The sequence below is a fragment of the Cryptotermes secundus genome, unplaced genomic scaffold, assembly GCF_002891405.2.
Source record: "Cryptotermes secundus unplaced genomic scaffold, Csec_1.0 scaffold1177, whole genome shotgun sequence".
NCBI classification, from domain to species: domain Eukaryota; kingdom Metazoa; phylum Arthropoda; class Insecta; order Blattodea; family Kalotermitidae; genus Cryptotermes; species Cryptotermes secundus.
The window spans coordinates 20,591-41,507 of record NW_019744136.1 but is presented as its reverse complement, the minus strand read 5'-3'; the positions used below and the strand labels follow the sequence as shown (position 1 = coordinate 41,507).

At 42.8% G+C, this 20,917-nt stretch overlaps 1 protein-coding gene across 1 annotated transcript in view; it reads left to right on the top strand.

Annotated features, from left to right (window-relative positions):
- Positions 1-20,384, top strand: part of LOC111874577 (sine oculis-binding protein homolog) — a 142,676-nt gene extending 122,292 nt beyond the window's left edge. The window contains exons 3-4 of the mRNA XM_023870188.2: positions 13,006-13,249; positions 19,098-20,384. Coding sequence (XP_023725956.1) covers positions 13,006-13,249; positions 19,098-20,277 — 1,424 coding nt within the window. The 3' untranslated portion in view covers positions 20,278-20,384. The remainder of the gene's footprint in view (positions 1-13,005; positions 13,250-19,097) is intronic.
- Positions 20,385-20,917: the final 533 nt, after the last annotated feature.

The following is a 20,917-nucleotide window of genomic DNA, read 5'->3' as shown; positions in this document are numbered from 1 at the left end:
AAAGATAAAAATATAATCGCCACCCTGTCCGTCAATTCGGTCATGTCTCTTTGCCGGGCATATTTCTGAAGCCCTACACTCAACCATTGAGCTGTTGCCTAAAAGCACTTCTGTTATTAACGCATTTCATGATTTTTTTCATTTTTTCCGTACCGAAGTGTAATTTACTGCTACCGGTACGTCACTACTGCAAATGAAAGGCGTTAACCCAGCCTGTTACAATACAGAGAAATGTATAGTATATCATATCTGTAGCCACAATGGTCATGTATCCATTACGTGGTTTTTAATAGACCACACGATTTTCAGTAATGTGATCATACGATATTTTTATTAACATTAAATAACCCTTGCTCTTTTTTGTCTCTGTGGTGCTCGATCGCTGGATACTCGCGTTACAAGAGCTACTTGTGTGCAACACTAGGCGACAGAGTATTGGATAACGGTCTTTTATGTCACATGTGCCACTGATTTAGGGGCAGTGATTTCCTGACAGATTTTTTTATGTCATCAAGGTGAATATATTTGCTACTGTTAATTTTTATTTCGTTATATTCTTAATAAAGTGAGTGCTTACGCTTATAGCGGGTCCGGTCTAGGAAACCGAGATTAACGGCCGTGGGGATTCGTTGCGCTGACCACCTGACACCCTCTATCCGCAAAAGTTGGCACTAACTTCGCTGGCAAGCGACGGACGCTCGGTCGGTATAGTTCTTTGCGAACTACAGGTCACGGAGAGAAGAAGAGATACGGTTATAACCTTTGCCGAAACACTAACTATATCCTTGCTCAAGGTTTTTATGATATTGCTCAGTCCTTTCACGCAAAATTACATTAAATTAGGCCATAACAGTTTCTTTCCACATCCTTTGTAATTTATTATTCACTAACACTCGGTTATTCTCGATGTTACGTAGGCGAGTCAAATGAAAACCTTAAACACCAATTGTCAATAGATTTTCCGTCAAGTGCAACAATATATATTTTGGTCACTTAATTATCTCATCGCCTTACATGTTTCGGTTCCAAGGAACCATCTTCAGAGGCACTTACAACAAATCATGAAAACACTGGCTCAGCTCAACATCCACAGTATGTAATTATTTGTGGAAACTATTACATATATCAAACAATTCAAAATAGAAAACCTTAAATATTTTTTTGAGTATTATTTATTGTGCACGAGTGATACAAAGCTGTATCACTTTTCAACATAATCTCCCCCACGCTCAATGCAAGACCTCCAGCGCTTACAAAGTGTATGAATTCATTTAGAAACAAATTCTTTTGGTAGTCCGCGCAACCACTCATGCACGGCGTGGCGTACCTCTAATGTTTAAACTTGCTGCAATTTCATTCAATGTCACTCGGCGGTTTTCACTCACTGTGGCTTCAACTGCTGCAGTGTTCTCTGGAGTCACAACTCGATGTGCCTGACCCAGACGAGGAGCATCTTCAACTGAAGTCACACCATTTGCAAACTTCCTACTCCATTCGTACATTTGCTGATGTGATAAACATGCATCACCATACTGAAACTTCATTCTTCGATAAATTTCAATAGGATTCACACCTTCACTACACAAAAACCGAATAACAGAACGCCGTTCTTCCTTGGTGCAAGTCTCAAGTGGGACAGCCATCTTATACTGGTGCTGTGACAGTGTTCGTGCATCTGCACTATTCTGCAACCTACAGGCCATTCTGCACGCTGTTTATAGCACGCTTACCAATTTACAGGATAATGGCATGAAATTTCGATTTTTTATTACAAATTTAAGGTTTTCATTTGACTCACCCTCGTATATCGCCGGAGTTACTGTCAGTGTCGTTACATAAACTACAAATAAATGAATAAACAAAATTGGGGCCCACACATCTTCCTACGTAATTGGCATTGGGAATTCTTTCTTCGGATGTAAAGCTGTATGAGCCTGAAACTGGACTCTCACCTCCAACTAGTCCCTACTTTTCTTCTCTATAAGGGGGGGGGGGGGGAGTGGGATGAAAGATAAATGATGAATTGGAAGGATCGAAGTACTATCTCAGCATTTGTCTGGATACAAACAGGAATATCATGTCAGAATAGCCTATATCCTATCCGAAAGTCGAACCCAGTACCTCCCGAAAACTAGTCAAGAGCTTTGCCGCTACCCCAACCCATTTGGAGGCTCTGTCTCAGGAATACGTGGAGTTTCACATCTGTTTCCCCAATACGTGTTCATGAAGCGATGCTTAGCCGTAGATTTTCTGTCTTAATTGTCCGCGCGTTTACACTCTCGTATCCACTTACATATATACATATATATTACTTACTTATGTACGTATCGTACATATTGATTCCTTCGGCCTGTCGTTACTTCAAAGCTTTCAGCAAGATGTTAACCACGATGTGTGGATGCTTTGCGACGACTGACAGACAGACGTCTGAATTCCTCATATCGAGCGTCCAGAAGTAACGTGTACAAGCAGTGAAGTCACGTAAGTCTTGAAACAGGAAATAAATTATATACCTATTTCAAGTTTATTATTCGTCATGTAGGACAGCAACAAATACACTCCATGGAGCAAAGTTCTTACCGAGAAGTTGATAGTCGCTCAGCTAATCAAGAAATTCCCCTTTTGAAACCCGAACGAGCATTAACGTGTCCACAGTAGCCGCCTCTACACTCCAGCCTGAATGCCTGCATGAGTTTAATCCAAATATTTACGAATGTTAATAATGAATAAAGTAGAGTTCGGGGCGGAACTCACAAGAGCCGCCACTGGACACTATCCTGAACCAGTTTAATCCAGCCTACATTCACAGTCTTTTATCTTCAAAACAATTTTAATATTGTCTTCCCGTCTGCACGTGTGTCTCCAAATTTATAAAATTTATGTTTGTTTGAGTTTGTTATATCGCCATGCGTGCTACGAATTCTTCCCATTCCTTCCCGTTTCGTTCGCCCTAAAACATGTAATAGGATATTTGATATTGTTTAACATCCAAATCAAATCCATTTCACGTTTTCAAGCAGAAAGAAAGCAGCTGAGGTAAACGGAAGGTAAAAGAAAGGTAAAAGTATCCTTGTAACAGGTCGTGAAGGCCCATACGCTTGTGAGACATCGAGGCTCCCACATTTTCTAGACAATCGGCTTACAGATAGTGGTAAGGTTGTGAGCCTTACGCGCCGGCCGCCCTTTACCCCCAGGAAGATTCCTGGTACTCATTTCTGTTAGAGGCTGAGTCGACCCCAGGGTCATAGTGCGTTTGGAAGGATTAGGTAAATTGAAAGAAAAATCCACCTCATCGTGACTCGAACCCACTACCTTCCAGCTTGTAGCATAAGGCCTCAATCAACTACGCGTCCGCATGCCACCAAGATAAACTGAGCTTCTTGAATTTTTACTTTCACGGAAGCAGCATCTCATTATAATCTTGAAATAGTTTAAGTCTAAATATTTCTGACGATGGTGTGCAGCGGTAAACATGACTATTGTTTGAGCATTCTCGGTCGTCTAGAATTTATTTTAAAGACAGCGGTTTGCTTACGTCATCTCGCATTGACCCAGACACATATTCACTTAGGATCGTTAGTAAATTCTCTTTGCTGCTCGTCCCTTGCTGGTTGCTTGGCTTGCTTTTCGACCATGAAGATGGAGACAGTATATTCCTCCGAAACGATGGAAAACTTATATCTAATTTAACAGCATCTTCCAGAAAAATAGTGGCCTTCGGATGGAAATGAGTATAACTGTCGTGCATGAGGACCGTCCACAGTTTACACACCGTTAGACGAAGTGAAAACATTTTAACATAACTAATAATTCAACCAGTCATTTATTATTTTATAAAATAAATCAAATAATTTGAAAAAAAATAACACGTGAGAAGAACAGAAGACAACAAACGAGAAGTTTAGGAACAGAAGAGGAAATCGTAAAGGGCTGCATGGTTCAATATGTGACAGGATGATCATCATCATAATGATCTTAGTGGCAAACGAATACTGCAGGCTATGAAAACTAACGCTTAATTGTGAATACGAAACAGGCTGTGAGAATTTATTTTATGGTTCATATAAATGAGGGTAGAGACAGACAAGCTTCCCCCCCCCCTCCCCCATTATGTGCCAGCAGAGAAATCTGCATGCTCACGGTTCTCGGAACCTAAACTAATTTCCCTTCTGAGTCCAGAGCTCTCCCATCCCTGAACGGAGGGTGACAAAGAACTAGGCCTCTCGCTGTTACTGCTATGACGAAAACCAAACGAAAGAGCCAATATTATTGGGGGGCAGCTTTGTTAATCTAAATGTTCCTTTGCTGCTGATGAAATAACAGTCTGTATTATATTAAGTTGTTAATATTGCTACTGTATAAATGAATTTAGGTTAGGTAAAAAAGAACCAAAATTCGTTTCCGTTACGTTTATGAATTGCTATTTTTACGCGCATAACAATACATTCTGGAACATAATAATATAATGCAAACCGAATGGAATAATAAGAAATGTATTTGCGTGTCCAGGCTGTGAGTTCAGTTTGTACCTCCTGCTGACCAAGCGAGACTTCTGTGCAATTTGTTACGTCTTAAAATAGTTTATGTCTCGTGTGGTCTCTCTTCTCTCTTCTTTGTTTGTTCTTTCCTTTTCTTTATCGTCAGTTTTCTCCATTTATTTAATATTTATTTCTGAAATTTTCTCTCAAGTTTTTCTTTTCTCTTTATAAATTCTTCCACTTCTCCGTTTTTGTTTATTTGTGTCTCAGTTTGTATCAGGTTGGTTGTTTAACGACGCTGTCAGTAGCGAGACTATACAGCGGCTATGATAGGATAATTAATATTTTGGAGCAATTCAGAATGCGAATTGGCAAAGAAAACCGCAGTACTCATAGAAAACCCACCTCAGTACCACGTTGTTCACTATAAATCTCAGATGCTCTGGGATCGGACCCGGGCTACCGCGGTTGGAATCTCGCGACTAACCGCCTGAGATATGGAACGGCCGGTTCTCCATTTAGCATTTCTTTCTGCCTCTGTCACGTCGTTCTTGTGTCTGCTCAATTCCTTTGTTTCTTTCTGCGTTTTTCGTTTTTCTCTTTGTTTCTATGTCATAAGCGTTTCTATCTGTCCTTGTGTTTCTTTTCACTCCTTCTCTATTAAATTTTCTGTCATTTATTCTTTCACTATTCTTGCTTTGTTCTTTCTTGCAGTTCGTTTTTTATTTTTATTTCTCCTTTTTCTCTCTTATCCTTTCTTCATTACATTCTTTCTTCCTCTTCCCTTTTTATTGTATTTTCTTTCTGTCCTTATTTTCTTTCTCTGTCACCTCTTCTCTTTATATTGTTCCTTATCTTCCTTGTCTGTTCCTTCCTTCCTTACTTCGTTCGTTCCTCTCTTTTTCCTTTTTAGCTTTTTCTTTCCTGTTGCCCTTTTTATGCACGCATCTGAGGAACTTCCCCCAACAAGTTTAGAACCAGCAGCGCTACGCTCAATATTCGAGACGGGCATTAGCTGTAAGTAGGCCTACCGCAGCCTCGTGTGGAGTGTCGGTTTTTTGTAACACACCCTATTTTAACAGCTCCACCCAATACATCAACTAGACTAACCCATTAATAATTAAGTCTACATTTTCAATGATCCTTTATATCATGGAAAGTCCCTTGTATGTATGACGGTTCATTGTTAGTACTTCATTTGACTTGATTGGTTTAAATCCTCGTTTTATCTCCCATTGACGGTTTTGATTGGTGGTTTTCTATCACTGCCTGGTACCGCCTTCATTTATGAAACACCTGACTTTCCACGAAACATGACAATGAGAGAATCCTATCAGCCAATCATATACGGAAAAGCGGACAAAACCTTGGGTGCTATCAATACAATAGCGAGGCTTCCATTCTGGTCTTGTCAATTCATTTTAAGACCCGTGGAGAATGCAATCAAATTTTTCGTGTATGTCAGTGATTCTAGGAAAGCTTCAGGTACAAAATATCCGTTGCAGCTGTTGAATTAGAAAGTGAGAGTGAGGTTTACTGCTACTTTAAATACAACAGATTGCCGTATAGTTAGCAGTCAAACACAATACAGGCTTTTATTAAACTAAAATTGAGGTTAAATTTAGAATAATATCAAGAAACTTCCCTCTGGAGAAATCTGTCAGGGATCTGAGACTTAGGTAGATTTCGGTATCAATTCTCGAAGGATAGGTGGTAACTCTATATACCGCCATATTTAATCTTAAGGAACTGTATTTATAATTTTCATTTCGTTTGCAGAGCAAATCGATAGAATTCCTAAATGTAAGCGAATTGATTTTTGTAGTATAAACATGCTATGTTTTCTTGGAGGTCAGAACAGGTTTCCATCAGCATCGTCATCAAGAGCAACATGGATTAAGCAGTTCCAAGTCCCTATTGCATGCTTTTCATCCATCCTTTCATATATACATTAATCGAAATTGAACCCCTTGCTTTGGATCCCTCTAAATTATTTTTATATGTAACTCGTCATTAATAAGAAAATAGAAATTCTGCGCCCATTGACTCAGGACACTACATCTTGTCACTGTAGCGTCATCGTTTTCGTGTTGCCATGGTCCGAAGGACTAACAAGCAAGGCATGTGAATCTTCCAGTTACAGGACGTCCTCCCCCACCCAGTAAACTGTCTGTTCCCTTATCTATGTCATGAACACGGAATAAGTTTCCTTATTTATCCGGTTACAGAACTATTCCGTCTGTTACAGTGACATCCATGATATATCATGCCTTTCGGCAATACTAATAGGAAGAGCTTCGGAATTCGGCTTCCGGGAATTATTTCCAGTTTGTTTTATTATTGTACTTACATCGACCGCCTCTGTGGTCTAGTGGTCAGAGTTCCTGGCTACAGATACAGAGGTCCGGTTTCGATTCCCAGCGCTACCAGATTTTCTGAGAAGTAGTGAGTCTGGAACGGAGTCCAATTGACCTCGTGAGAATAATTGAGGAGCTATTTCAAGCAAATAGCGGCTCCGGTATAGAAAACCGAAATTAACGGCCGTGGGGATTCGTTGCGCTGACCACGCGACACCCTCTATCCTCTAAAGTTAGCACTAACTTCGCCGACCAGCGCCGGTCGATCGGTCGGTATAGTTCGCTTGTGGACTAAAACCATGGAATTTTATTTGTTTTGTTATGTAATCCATCTTATTTTGCTGGAAGAAGCATATATTATGCTGACCAATCAGCCTGTATCCAGACTATATCCCTCACATTGTGTTCACGTTCTTTTGGAAGCAAGTTATGGGAAATATTTCTAAGAACTGTTCAGTCCTGCAGGAAATACAGACAGCAGGACTTCTAATCATGGGAGAAGGCGACTAAGAGTTGGATGTAATAATGACAGGATCGTGTGCTATTTTTAAAAGTCTTGAAGAAGTGGAACGGGTCGGCATTTAATTTGATTGCTGAATGCTAATGGCTGTAACCTAAGCTTCCCACGCTGTCTGGCAATTAAATACTGTGTGCCTTGATCCTGAAGACCCTCACAGTATTTATTTAATTATTTGAAACTAATGAAGGAAGATGAAGACTCTGTAATGAACACATCGGGTACTGACAATACGCGCCCTCATTATAAGAATTCAATCTTGTCAGAGAAGATGGAGTCCATATCGTATATCGCTGAATAATTGTTATTAAGGATTTTATAGTTTTTGATAGGCAGGATGCATAATTATATCTTTTCTGCTATAATCCACAGAAGACTTCATGTGAAAAAGTGAAAGGTCGTTTGTTATTATTAGAAATAAAGGAAGGAAAAAATAAGCAAATATTCATGTCTCGTCACAGGGATTCAGAGTAAAATCCTAATATAAACGTGCCCAATAAATCGTTCCAAAATTTGACCAAATTAAGATATTTGGGAACAACAAATATAAATTACATTCACGAGGAATGCATCAGTCCATAAGCATCTGTCTTCACGTCTGTTTCTCGAAAGCGAAAGAAATTAAAATATACGAAAGTGTAGTTTTACATTTTGCTCGTTATGTGTGTGAAACTTGGTCTCTCACAGTTTATGAGGAACACTGATTGAGAGCATCTGCGAATAGGATTCTCAAAATATTTTGGGTCAAAACAAGAGACTGGAGAACATTACATAATTAGGAGCTTTATCATTTCTAGTCTTCACCAAATATAGATATTACTACAATGATTAATTCAAGAAGAATTAGAAGAGCGGGGTATGTAGCATATATAGAATTGATACAAACTGCATACAGAGTTGTAATCGGATAACATGAAGAGAATATATCTCTCGCAAGACATAAGCGTTGACAAGAAGTCGGTAGAAATCCTTGAATGGGGGATCGGCCCACCTCAAGGCTGCTACCTACACAAACATAGATATCCATACCTTGAGTGGGATTCGAACCCACGATCCCAGCTTTCAGGCGGGCGAAGACAGTGCGGCAACTGCGATCGGCTCTGAATTGATTGGTAGCAAAGAGTTTCGCAAAATTAATATTCTCCTGATTTATTTATAAATGAAATATTGGTTTGTTGTTATTATTTTAGAATATTTCGAGCGTTGCCACATTTTCAGGGCGTTATCATTCCCAGCAGATTTTTTAGTGCCCCAAGAATCAGTCAGTGTTCGCAGAGGCAGCGGTTTTAGCTTTTACACTGAACAACTACTCCTGACGTGCACAACTTATTTTAGCTGTATCAAAAACTTAATCAGCATTTCTTTCTTCCATCCTTTGGCGCTGCAGCCCTAATTTGGGCCTGCCTCCATGAAACTCTCCGTTTCGCTTTGCTTTACTAGATCTTAGACATTCGGTAGGACTCCTTGGTCGGGAGATCAGTCCGTCGCAAGGCCTCTACTTGTACACAAACACATAATACACACAAACATTAAACATCCATGCCCTGAGTGGAATTCGAAACCACGACAGTGCATGGCTTAGACCGCTGGGCTACCGTGACCGGCCTGCATTTCTTAGCTAACTCTAAATTCCTTTATGATGTTAGAATGACAATTTATGTTCAATCAGCATATGTAAAGTAATTCCTTCATAGTGATAGTGTTGGCTATGCCACCGGATCATGGCCGGTAATTGCCGACACTTGTGTTACTCCTATTAAAGTAGTTACACTTTATTGCCATCCTTTGTAAGTTTTTTTTTTTTTTGCTTGGACAGAGCCCCATCTCCTCTCCCACTCGCATGTATCTGAGTGATTACATTCGCCACAAATCCGAAGATGCAGGGAATATATTCCTCTGAAACAGCGCAACTTGGTGTCACAACTGACAAGACTAGCTCAGCAACAGGCCATGGAGGCCCATAGGGTTGAGAGATGTTGAGGTTCCCACATTTTCTATAGACAGTCGGCTCATAGATGGCGGCAAGGTTGTCAGCCCTACGCGCCGGCCGCTATTTACCCCTAAGAATATTCCAAGAATATTCCTGGTACTCATTTCTGTTACAGACTGAGTCGACCCCAGGGCCATAGTGCGGCTGGAAGGATTAGGTCAATTGAAAGAAATCCATTAACCTCATCGGGACTTGAACCCACGACCTTCCGACTTGTAGCATAGAGCCTCAACCAACTACGCTTCCGTTTAATTGACTGTCGATCCGGGATAGCGTAGTCGGTATAGCGACTGGCTACAGACTGGACAGCCGAGGGGTCGGAATTCGAGTCCCAGTCTCGTAAAGAATTTTCACTTCATCACGTCGACCAGACCAGCTCTCCCACCCAACTTCCTATCTAATGGACACCGGGAGCTCTTTCCCCGTGGGTAAAGCGGCCGGGGCATGAAGCTGACCACTCACCTCCATCTAGTGCCGAGATCAAGAAAATATGGATCTGTTCATCCACTCCCCCATTTGCCTTCATGGCGTCCCCAGTAATTAGCTAAGCACAGGGACAACTTTTTTTCCCCTTGGCACTACAGCCCCACTGGGCCTAGGCCTACCTACATGAACTTCTCCGTTCACTTCGGTTTTTCTAGATCTTACACATTCGGTAGGACTCCTTGGGCGGGTGATCAGCTCGTCGCAAGGCCTCTACCTGTACATACACACACAAACTAAACATCCATGCCCTGAGTGGGATTCGAAACCACAATCCCGGTTTCTAAGCAAGCGAAGACAGTACATGTCTTAGACCGCTCGGCTACCGTGACCGGCCCAGGGACAACTTTACTTACTCCTTATTTCGTTCTGCTGCTTATTAATGTAGTTAAGAGGTATAACGGTCCAAGATGCCTCTTATGACGATATGCGAGAGAGGTAAGTAAATTGCGTTTCAGACTCATAGTGACCCCGAGTGGGTCAGCTGATAGAAGCAACACATGCTTTTAGAAGTTGGTTTTATATTTCCCTTCACTGGAAAAACATCTCAGTCCCCTTTCGGTCACACCTTGTATATATTGTTCTCTTGGGTATTGTTTGCTTTCGTCTTTTTCTTTTGATCTTTTAGCCCCTTTTTTATCTCCAATCGTGCTTGAAAATAGTCTTCATCTTCCCCTTCTAGCCGGATGTAATGTGTATTCTACATGATTATATTACTTTATTTTATATTTACATAAACTTCACCGCCGCCTATATTACTAGTGCTGCACTGCGCACGATCGTGTTTCATTTGTTCTCTGGGAAGCCAACGGGTGAAATCAGAGCCCTGCTGTATAAACTGATGCACTGGGAGAAAGAGAGTGGAGCAGGAGCCAAAGTTTTAGAACCAATTAAAAATATCTCATGGAATGAGTGAGACACGTCTTGAAACTGGATCTACCAATGCGAACAGCGATGGGGGTTGCATCAACAGCATTTAGGCGGGTTTACTGCTAATCAAAGGTAAGGGACTGTTGCCCCCCAGAACTTTCGAGATTGCTATGAACTCCAGTTGGAAGTGGGCAGCAGGACCAAAGTATGTGCCTGTTCAGAGCTGCAAACTCCTGCTGGAAATGATACCAGCACTGTGTGAAGTATTATGTTGCAGCCACGTAAAGTGATGGAGTGTCTTCCAGACTTTAACAAGGCTGTTCCATAATACAGCAGTTCTAGCATTGCTCCGATTGGAATAAATATGATTATCTTAGTAACTTTTAGCGATGGAGCCGCGATAGCGTAGTCAGTATAGCGACTGGCTACGGGCTGGACGGCTGAGGGGTTGGGGAGTCCCGATAGGGCCAAGAATTTTCTCCAAACCGTCCATACCGGCTCTGGGGTCTCTTTTTCCGGGGGGTAGGATGACCGGGGCGTGAAGCTGACTACTCACCTCCATGTAGTGCCGAGGTCAAGATAATATGGATCTGTACATCCACTCCCCCATACGCCTTCATGGCGTAATGCTTAGTTAAGTACAGAGCGGCCTCCATAGTCTAGAGGTAACGTTCCCACCTCATGACTCGTGGTACGCGGGTTCAAACCCGGCGGAGGTCGTCGAATTTTTAAGGGCGGAAAAATTCAGGGAACAAGTCCTCCGGGAGGGACTTTAAGCCGTGTGTCCCGTGTCGTAGCTTTACGGCACGTAAAAGAACCTCATATCTCCAAAGGAGGTCACTGAGCCAAATTCAAGAACGTTTCCCGCCCAACAGTAGTCTCTAATGCCTCTGATAGATGGGGGAAGCATTATAGACACCACCAAGCTAGTGAGGCCGAACTCGCTGGCTCGGCGGGACTGATGGTACGCACCAATATCGGTAGGATATAGAGACTGGTAGAATATCATAGAGGGAAGCACAATGGACCAATACTGGTCTAAGTGCATGGGGAAACCCACCCTCTCCAATAACTAACTAACTAACTAACTAGTTAAGTACAGGGACAACTTTACCTTTTAGTAAATTTAGTAACTATATTATCCTGAAATCTGCAATAAGTAAGGCTTTTTTTATCAGACTGCGGCTGATGTCCATTTTAGAGATGAAACAAAATTTTGTTCCCACCTTACGATTGCTGCTAACTAAATAGAACCGTGTAGTCTGGTAGATATTTCCTGGCGCTTCGTAGCAGCATACTGCCGAGCAGGTTGGAGTAGTACTAGACTTATATTCAGAAGGTGTCAGTTCGAATCTTGGCCAGGACAACTGATGTCCATGTTGAGGCTTTCCGCACTCCCTGCAGGCAAATTCCGCGCTAGTGCCGTTTCCTTCCAAGTTCTTTCCAGTTTATTCGTAAATCGCTCTCTCATTTGACGCTATATATAGTCTGAGGTACAGCGACGTAAAATAAACCATAAAAGGGAGCCTGCTAAGAAAACTCCGTGGTTTTAGTCCGCAAACGAACTATACCGAGCGGCCGCTTGTCGGCGAAGTTAGTGCCAACTTTTGCTGATAGGGAATGTCGCGTAGTCAGTGCAACGAATCCCCACGGCCGTTAATTTCGGTTTTCTAGACCGGAGCCACTGTTTCCTTAAAATATCTCCTAAGTAATGCTCACGAGGCTGAGTGGACCCCGTTCCAGACCCACTACTTCTCAGAAAATCTGGTAGCACTGGGAATTGAACCCGGACCTCTGGATCTGTAGCCACGAACTCTGACCACTAGACCACAGAGGCGGTCCAATATTCAGGATGATTAATAAATAACTACCACAATATTCGGCGTCATATTCGAGACGATAGTAGTCTTAGTGGTCAAGAGTCTCGAAGACCTCAGAGCTTACATAAATAAAAGTAAGTAACTGAACGTACTTTCTTAGTGTGTGCCTTTCCACCTCCCTTCCTGCGTATTAGTCCACCCATGCACTAATATTCCAGTTGCCTGTCTGTTCGTGTGTATACCCCGCCGTTCGCTCATCCACGTAGTATAGAGTTCAGAATATGTGGAGCTTTACTCCCGCCCCCTACGCCATATAGCGTGGTTTTGAGCTCAGGAACGACGTTTTTTCTTCTCAAAAATTTAATATGCCTCTTTAGGCTTCTGTGAATATGGTAATAAAGGCATAGCTTCTGAAGAAGACCTGTGTTATATGCAGTTAGTTATGAGTAAAGCTTTACCTTTTGATATGTCTATTGCGTTGTGTCGGCAGATGTGGCGAGTGTCCCCGCGGGCTGCACTGTGTGCGCTTGGTGCCAGAAGGTGGCCAGCAACAAGCAACTCTTCTCCTTGAAGACGCCGACTGGACAAAAGGCGTTTTGTTCCGAGGTGTGCTTCACCCAGTGTCGGCGTGCCAACTTCAAACGGAATAAGACTTGTGACTGGTGCAGACATGTCAGGCACACCGTGAACTACGTGGACTTCCAGGACGGCGAGCACCAGCTGCAGTTCTGCAGGTGCGACAATTTGTAATTCAAAAGAACTGGAGGACAAAGTTTTGTAACATCTCTTCCACACTTTCCAGTATGGCAGTGTAGAAGGGGTGTGTTCAGAATCTTTGCCGTCTTATGGCCTGTCAGAAAACGTAAAGGTTAAAACAGATTGTGGCACTTTACGAACAGTACTGACAATAATGTGTGGATGTAAAGGGAGGAAGAAATTACTGGGCGAAGAATAATACATAATGAGGATCTTAATAATTTATAAAGTTTTCCAAATTTTGAGGTTGATCAGAACAGGAGGTTTATATTGGCAGGGCTTGTAGTACAAATTGAAGAGATGAAAATGTATACAAAATTCTAGTGGGGGAAAACATGAAGGAGAGAACCGCTTTGGAGACCTGAGCGTAATTGCGAGGATAATATTAAAATGGATAGTAAACAAATATTTTTTGAGGGTATGGACTGGATACACCAGCTGCACTATAAGGTTCTAGTAGCGAACGTTGTACACAGTAAATATATTATTATAGTTTTTCGAACATGTATGTACGATGTATGTTTCAAGATATTGCTTTAAAGTTTTTCTCTAAAATTATTATATATAGTGTGGATTTTTATATTCTAAAATAGAACGACTTCTGTGTGGGGCACGCGGTAGCGTAGTTGGTTGAGGCACTATGCTACAAGCAGGAAGGTCGCAGGTTCAAGACCCTATGAGGTCATTGGATTTTTTCAATTGACCAAATCCTTCCAGCCGCACTATGGCCCTGGGGTCGACTCAGCCTCTAAGAGAAATGAGTACCAGGAATGAATTAAATAATTTTCCTGGGGAGTAAAGCGCGGCCGGCTCGTAAGGCTGATAACCTTACCGCCATCTTTGTGCCGATTGTGTAGATAATGTGGGAGCCTCAACGTCTCACAACCCTATGGGCCTTCACGGCCTGTTACAGGGATAGCTTTATTTTACTTTTTACTGGGCATACATAAAATAAAACTCTGCAATTGTATTGCATATAGATGGTATACTCAGGAGCCGTCATCACAACAGTTAATTAAAATGTTTAATATTCGGGTTATTTTATTTTCATCCCACTACAGGTTAAAAGTTAAATGAAATTAAAGTGGAATTCTAATTTTTGTATATTTGAAATGGGGAGGTTAGGGTACCGGTTATTAGGTAGTATAGACGGACTCCGTGGGTTTTGATGTTAATTAGGCACACGAAAACGTGCTTTTGGTGTGTGTAGGTGATTGGTCGGCGTGCGCAGTTCGTGGTACCCTAGGTGAATATGTGATTTGCAATACGCATTAAATATATTGATGTGTGTATAGGAAGCTATTCTGTATGTGTTTTTAAGCTTTGTTATGTATGCCGGTTGGGATTTTGTGTGTGCTTGTGTGTTGGGCGACTACCTAATAACCAATATCCCAAAATTGAAACTCCGTTTTTATCCCTTTTTATTTTATTTAACTACTAGATGTTAACTTAAAACGCGTTTAACTTGTAGCATACATCATTCGAGACATATCGCACGTAAAACTTAAATTTAAAAATGAAATTTAAAATATAATATTACTGATAAATGTAAAAAATTGTTCCATTTTAATAAGTCAATAACGACATGTATAATTCACAAAAAGACACTTGATAATTATCGTGATAGATCGAAATGTGTGATGGGATGAAAATAAAATAATCGATTATTAAACATTTTAATATCGGTTTATGATCAATTGCTTTCTTGCCGGCTCCTAAGTATTCATTTGAGACATGATACATAACAGAATGCAGAAAAGACATTCTTTTAACTTGGGTAAAGTCTAAAGTGTGCTGCTTCGGAACTAAAACTTTAATTTTGAAATCGGACTTATGAGGCTCTACTTTTCGGAAGATATCCTATATCTTTTTATCTTCCGGACATAGTCTACAGACGGACAAATGCGAAACGCCAATAATAAAAAAATCTCAGAAATATGTCATCACTTTTTGAGAAACGTGAATAAGAGCTTGGCCTGGTACAACATAAGCATGCGGCCCCTGGTTTTGCTAACATTTAGTGCACAGTGGCACACCTAGTTGATTTGCCTTGTGTGTGATGTCGTCCCAGGCGTCAGTTGCACCGCTCCCTTGCGAACGATATAACCAGCGTGACGGATTGGTTCAGTTTGTGAAGTAGTAGGGCAGAGATGCAGAACCGTTGCCACCGGCGATTGCAGGTGTTTTCAGTATTACACATGAAGTAATAGCAGAAACAGATTTTACGAAAAAGAAGTACAGCTGCCCTGAACTGTTGAAATACGACGGTAAGTCAATAAGTAAGTTACAGATGGATATAGAACTTAAACGAATAAGAGTACTGATTTGAAAAATGCTTTTATTTCTCAACATAATCTCCCTGTATATTGAGGCACTCGTCTCATCGTTTCAGAAGCCCCTGAAAACCAGCAGTATAAAATTTTTTGGGCTGCTCTCGGAACCAGGCGTGTTCATACGGCGTGGCCTGCTTCATAATGCATGACAGGTTAGGTTTTCACAAACTCTGTGCTCGAAGGGTGCCGCGCATGCTGACCCCACAACACAAAATGCAAAGAATGGGTCTGGCATTACAGCATCTCAATCGCTACCACGATGAAGGACACGATATGCTAGCCCGAATTGTCACAGGTGATGAGTTTTGGGTTCACCATTACCAGCCCGAGACAAAGCTTGCGTTAATGCAGTGGAAACATCCTGTGTCGCCTGCCAAAAGAAAAGTTTAAGGTGACACCAACCTCCAGGAAAGTGATGCTCACCGTCTTCTGGGATCACGAAGGCATACTGCTCACCGCATTCCAGCCTCAAGGACAATCCGTAAATGCTAACTCCTACTGTAACATCCTCAGGAAACGTAGAAGGCCATTCAACGGAAGCGACCAGGACTCCTCACCAAAAGCGTGTTGCTCTTGCATGACAACGCGCGTCCCCATACTGACAACAAGACAAATGAGACACTGCGAAATTTCAAGTGGGAAGTCCTCGAGTATCTTCCGTATAGCCCCGACCTTGCTCCAAGCGACTTCCAGTTGTTCGGCCCTCTTAAACATCATCTTTCGGCTGAACATTTTCCCGACGATGGAGCTGTAGAAAGTGAAGTCACCGCCTGGTTCCGACAGCAGCCCAAAGAATTTTATGCTGCTGGTTTTCAGGGGCTTGTGAAACGATGGGACAAATGCCTCAATGTACAGAAATAAAAGCATTTTTCAAATTAGTACTCTTATTCGTTTAAGTTCTATATCCATTTGTAACTTACTTATTGACTTACCTACGTATCAAGTGATTTCAAACATTGTTGTGTTATCTACTCGTAAAACGCCTTAAGTTTCTGTTGTCACGAGACAGTGACTCAGATACTTACACCATTAAAAACATTAATAAATTTTATTTTCAACGTAAGATTGTCACATTATATCTGAGATCTCATTGAACAAACCCCTTCCGTAAGGTGTGACGTAACCTCATATAAGTTTAAGACAGCGACTGAGAGCTGGGGTCATTTGATAATGGAAGCCGTAGTCCCTTTTCGTAAAATGTTTTTACTCTTATGTCTGCACCCTGAATATCATTAAGGATGAAAATTCACTCACTCACGGAGCTGAGCCCTTCTTGAGAAGCCGCCAGTTAGGCAGCTATTCAAGAACTTCCCAGCATTTTATAGAACTGGTGCGTGCTATCAGCCCCGTTCAGCCAACGAGGTCGGCCCTCGGTACCCGATGCTTCCCCCATCTACCAGAGGCATTGGAAACTACTTGGGCGGGAAACTTTTTGCCTAATTTTGCTCAGAGGTCTTGTTCTAGGTATAGATAGAGGCCTTGCGACAGGCTGATCCCCGTCCAAGATGTCCTACCGACTGTGTATATAATTAAGAAAGTGAAAAGCGGCCAAGGCCTAACAAAGGACTATAGAGCTATAGATAAATAACAAAATCACAGCATCTGCTGTCTCATTATACGCATGAGGTGCTACTGCAGCAACTAGAATGGCTGTCACAATTTCTTATCGGTAACTTTTTTATGTAAATTTGGCATCAGGCAGCGACAACTTTTTGCCATTCGTCCTGCTGTAGGGTGGTCCCCTGTGAGGCCCCGCTCACAAGATACGTACTCCCCCCCCCACTATATAAGAAAACTTATGCAGTATAAAATGGAAATCAATGTCTTGTGATCTGCTAGGTTGTGGCACCTTGTCTTATGGGTGACAGCCGAGTTCTGGAAAACCTGACGCCTGCTCTTACCTGAGAGGAGGAGGTAAGAGGTTCGTTAGAAATATGTCTACCAGACTACACGGTGTTATAATCCAGCAGATCACAACAAAATTTTCACAGCCGAGAGAACCGGAAATCTCATATTGCACCTGCTGTTTCATCTATGACTTGGTCTGGTCAATTATTATTCATCGTGTAGTAAGAATCTGTTCCTTGCAGCTGGTGGTACTTGCTTCGCTGAAAACATCGACTGAATACAAAACATTTTTCGTCTGTTTCTTGAGTTCCATTTTCTCCTTGAAAGTCAGTTGATTTATTTGGCTTGTTCCTAAATTTTTATACAATAGATATAGGATTTTCTGTAGCGTAGAGTTCTTATTCTGCTCTTCTTATGGTGAATATGTCACAGTTGTCTAATATTTTGCTGATTTGTCTACGTACACACCTTTTTTTTTTCATTTGATGCTGAAGCCCCAATTTTGGCCTTGGCCTACCTCCGAGAAACTCTCCGTTTCATTTCGGACGTGTATATAAGTAGACACTGCTCTTAAAGAAAATTTCCTACGTTTCTCTTCTGTTCCTTTGGACTGTTCGTGTCGAGACTTCACGTGCCATGCAGCCCTCAAACGCACTTCGGGTCAGCTATGAAAATCTCTCATCAATTGAGTCCTCACTTGAGAATTTCACACTTCCGTTTATTTAGTGATTTGTATGGCATTGTTTTCTTCCTCGTATAATTTGGAGCTAAAATACATCCTTGGTTTTCATTAAACATACATAGCAGATATAACCAGATGACAAAAATTTGAAGTTCAAATAATTTTAAGGAACATTGCTGGAGAGTTGAGTAGTGTTAGAAGGTATCTGATATTTTTGCAACAGTTATTACATATAAATTAACCCACTCCGCGCCTGTCAAATACTTTGAAATCATAACGTCTGTCAGCAGTACACTTTGGCCTTGCTGTACAATACTTAGTAGCTACCGATTAGCACTACAAGTATAAAACGGAGCAAAATTCACGAAGGTTTAAGAAATCAATCTAAAATTGTTTGTAACTTTTACTGTATTTCCCAATCATAGACATATATCTACTTATTTGAGATAAGAAATGAAGTTCCAACTTTTCTTCGACCTCTGAACTTGTCTTTAGAATTATGTAGCCATGTGAACTGCGTCTTTGATTGTTGAAAGAAATTAACGTTGCTGAGAGACGAATGCCTCTGTGGTCTAGTGGTCAGCGTTCCTGGCTACAGATCCGGAGGTCCGGGTTTGACTCCCGGCGCTACCAGATTTTTTCTGAGAAGTAGTGAGTCTGGAACGGGGTGCACTCAGTCTCGTGATGATAATTGAGGAGCTATTTCAAGGAAATAGCGGCTCCGGTCTAGCAAACCGAGATTAACGGCCGTGGGGATCCGTTGCGCTGACCACGCGAAACCCTCTATCCGCAAAAGTTGGCACTAAACTTCGCTACAATAGCGGTCACTCGGTCGGTATAACTCGCTTGCGGACTAAAATCACGGAGTTTGTTTTTGTTTTTGTTTTTGTTGAGAGATGAATGCGATGCTACACTGACCAGTGAGTGCACGACCCCGCTTCACGTGACGATGTCTTGTTGCAGTGACAAATGCCTGAACCAGTACAAAATGAACATCTTCTGCAAGGAGACCCAGGCACACCTACAAATGCACCCGCATCTGCAGGACGGGGCCGGAGGCGGGGGCGGCAGCTCGGGAGGCGGCCTCATAACTCCGGAATTGTGGCTCAGGGATTGCAGGTCCGACTCTCCTTCATCGGACCGGTCCTTGTCTCCACCTACCAGCTCGATAGCTGCCCCCACAGTGCAGCCCCGAAGCGTGAACAGCCCCCCACTGCCCGCACCACCCCCACCGCCACCAGACAAGCTGATCGCAGAGCACAAGGACGCCCCGGGAAAGCTGCGACGGGCTGGACGTCTCGGCAGGCGAGGGAACCGGACACCTGTCACCGCCACCGTGACGTCAGTATCTACGTCAGACCTGAGGACCACTTCCTCGTCTTCTCCTCGCAGTGCAGGCAGCGTGTCGCCTCCGAAACAAAATCACCTGCCACATCTCCACCCACTACCCCCTCCTTCCTCTCAGATACCTCCTATCCTCCACCCTCCTCCCCACCTTCTGCCTCCAGACCACCACCTACCAAGACACGCTCCGCCACCGTTCCTGCCCCCGGGTATGTTGCCCCCTCCTCATCTATTTCCAGACCCACACCAACACCCTCACCTCAACCCAGCTCGCTTTCCAACCGCCGTCCTCCGTCCTCCACCACGAACCTCCTCAACTTCACCTCCACCCCTTCATCCACCGCCACTCCTTCCTATGCCTCACTTACAACCTCGGCCTCCACGGGGGCCACCTCTACATCCCACACCGCAGCCCCCTTCCCGTTTCCTGCTGCCTCCGGTGACGGTGATGGTCCCTTACCCCATAGTGATCCCCATTCCTATCCCCATCCCCATACCCATCCCGCTGTTCCCCCCCAAGAACAGCAAGACATGCCCGGAGAGCGTCAGTACCACGGCAACGGCCGTCACGACGTCACCAGTGGTGGTGCAGAGTCGCCGCAAAGAGCAGTCTGCCGAGCCACCTGCACCTTCCGCTAGTCCGCCCCCTGCGGCACAGTCCCTACTGGACCCGAAGCCGAAACCTGCGTTAACCCCGACAAGACCTTCCGTTTCTGACCGCCCTCTGAGGAAACGCAAGAGGCTGGATGTGGCGGCCGAAGAAGAGAGCCTGGGAAAGCGGAAATTTGTCCCGGTGTGATCATGTCCTTAAGTCCTTCCTGTTTCAGTTGTTTTGTGTGTGTGACAGCGTCGGGTCCAGTCGGTGTATAGAAAGGATCAGAAAATACACAAGAGTTATCATCTGTAGCTTCTGGTTCTTGTGATCTTGCCGGGAGTGGGTAAACGTGAGAACGGGCCATGGAAACTAGCACAAAAATCAGAGATGCTACAGTTACATGACGTTTTGTAGAGATCTCAAAATCAAATATTTGGATGTTTAACGTGGTCTGTATTGGCAATGAGCCCATGAGGTCCGGAAACAATAGTTTACTCACTCCTGTAATTTAACCCCCGCCTCCAAAGTTTCCCAGCTGGTACGGCGCATTCCACTGGTGAGGCCCGACGGTTCGCTGAGTGGGACGAGAAGCTCCTTCCATCAGTAATTAATATAATAGTAAATGTTCGCATGATAATTATAAAAATACGCTTCTTAGGAGACAAAGAAATTGCATTTTTTTTTTTTTGCTTTAGTCAAACTAGAGCTTTTTACAAAATTTCAGTTTAGACGTAAGACGTCAGAAGCTGAGAATCATTGCCCTATTCCAAAGGTACTTCGAAACATGTCCTCTTCCATAGATCTGTCTGATTTCATGTTAATTTCGCCACTAAGTTAAGGTTTT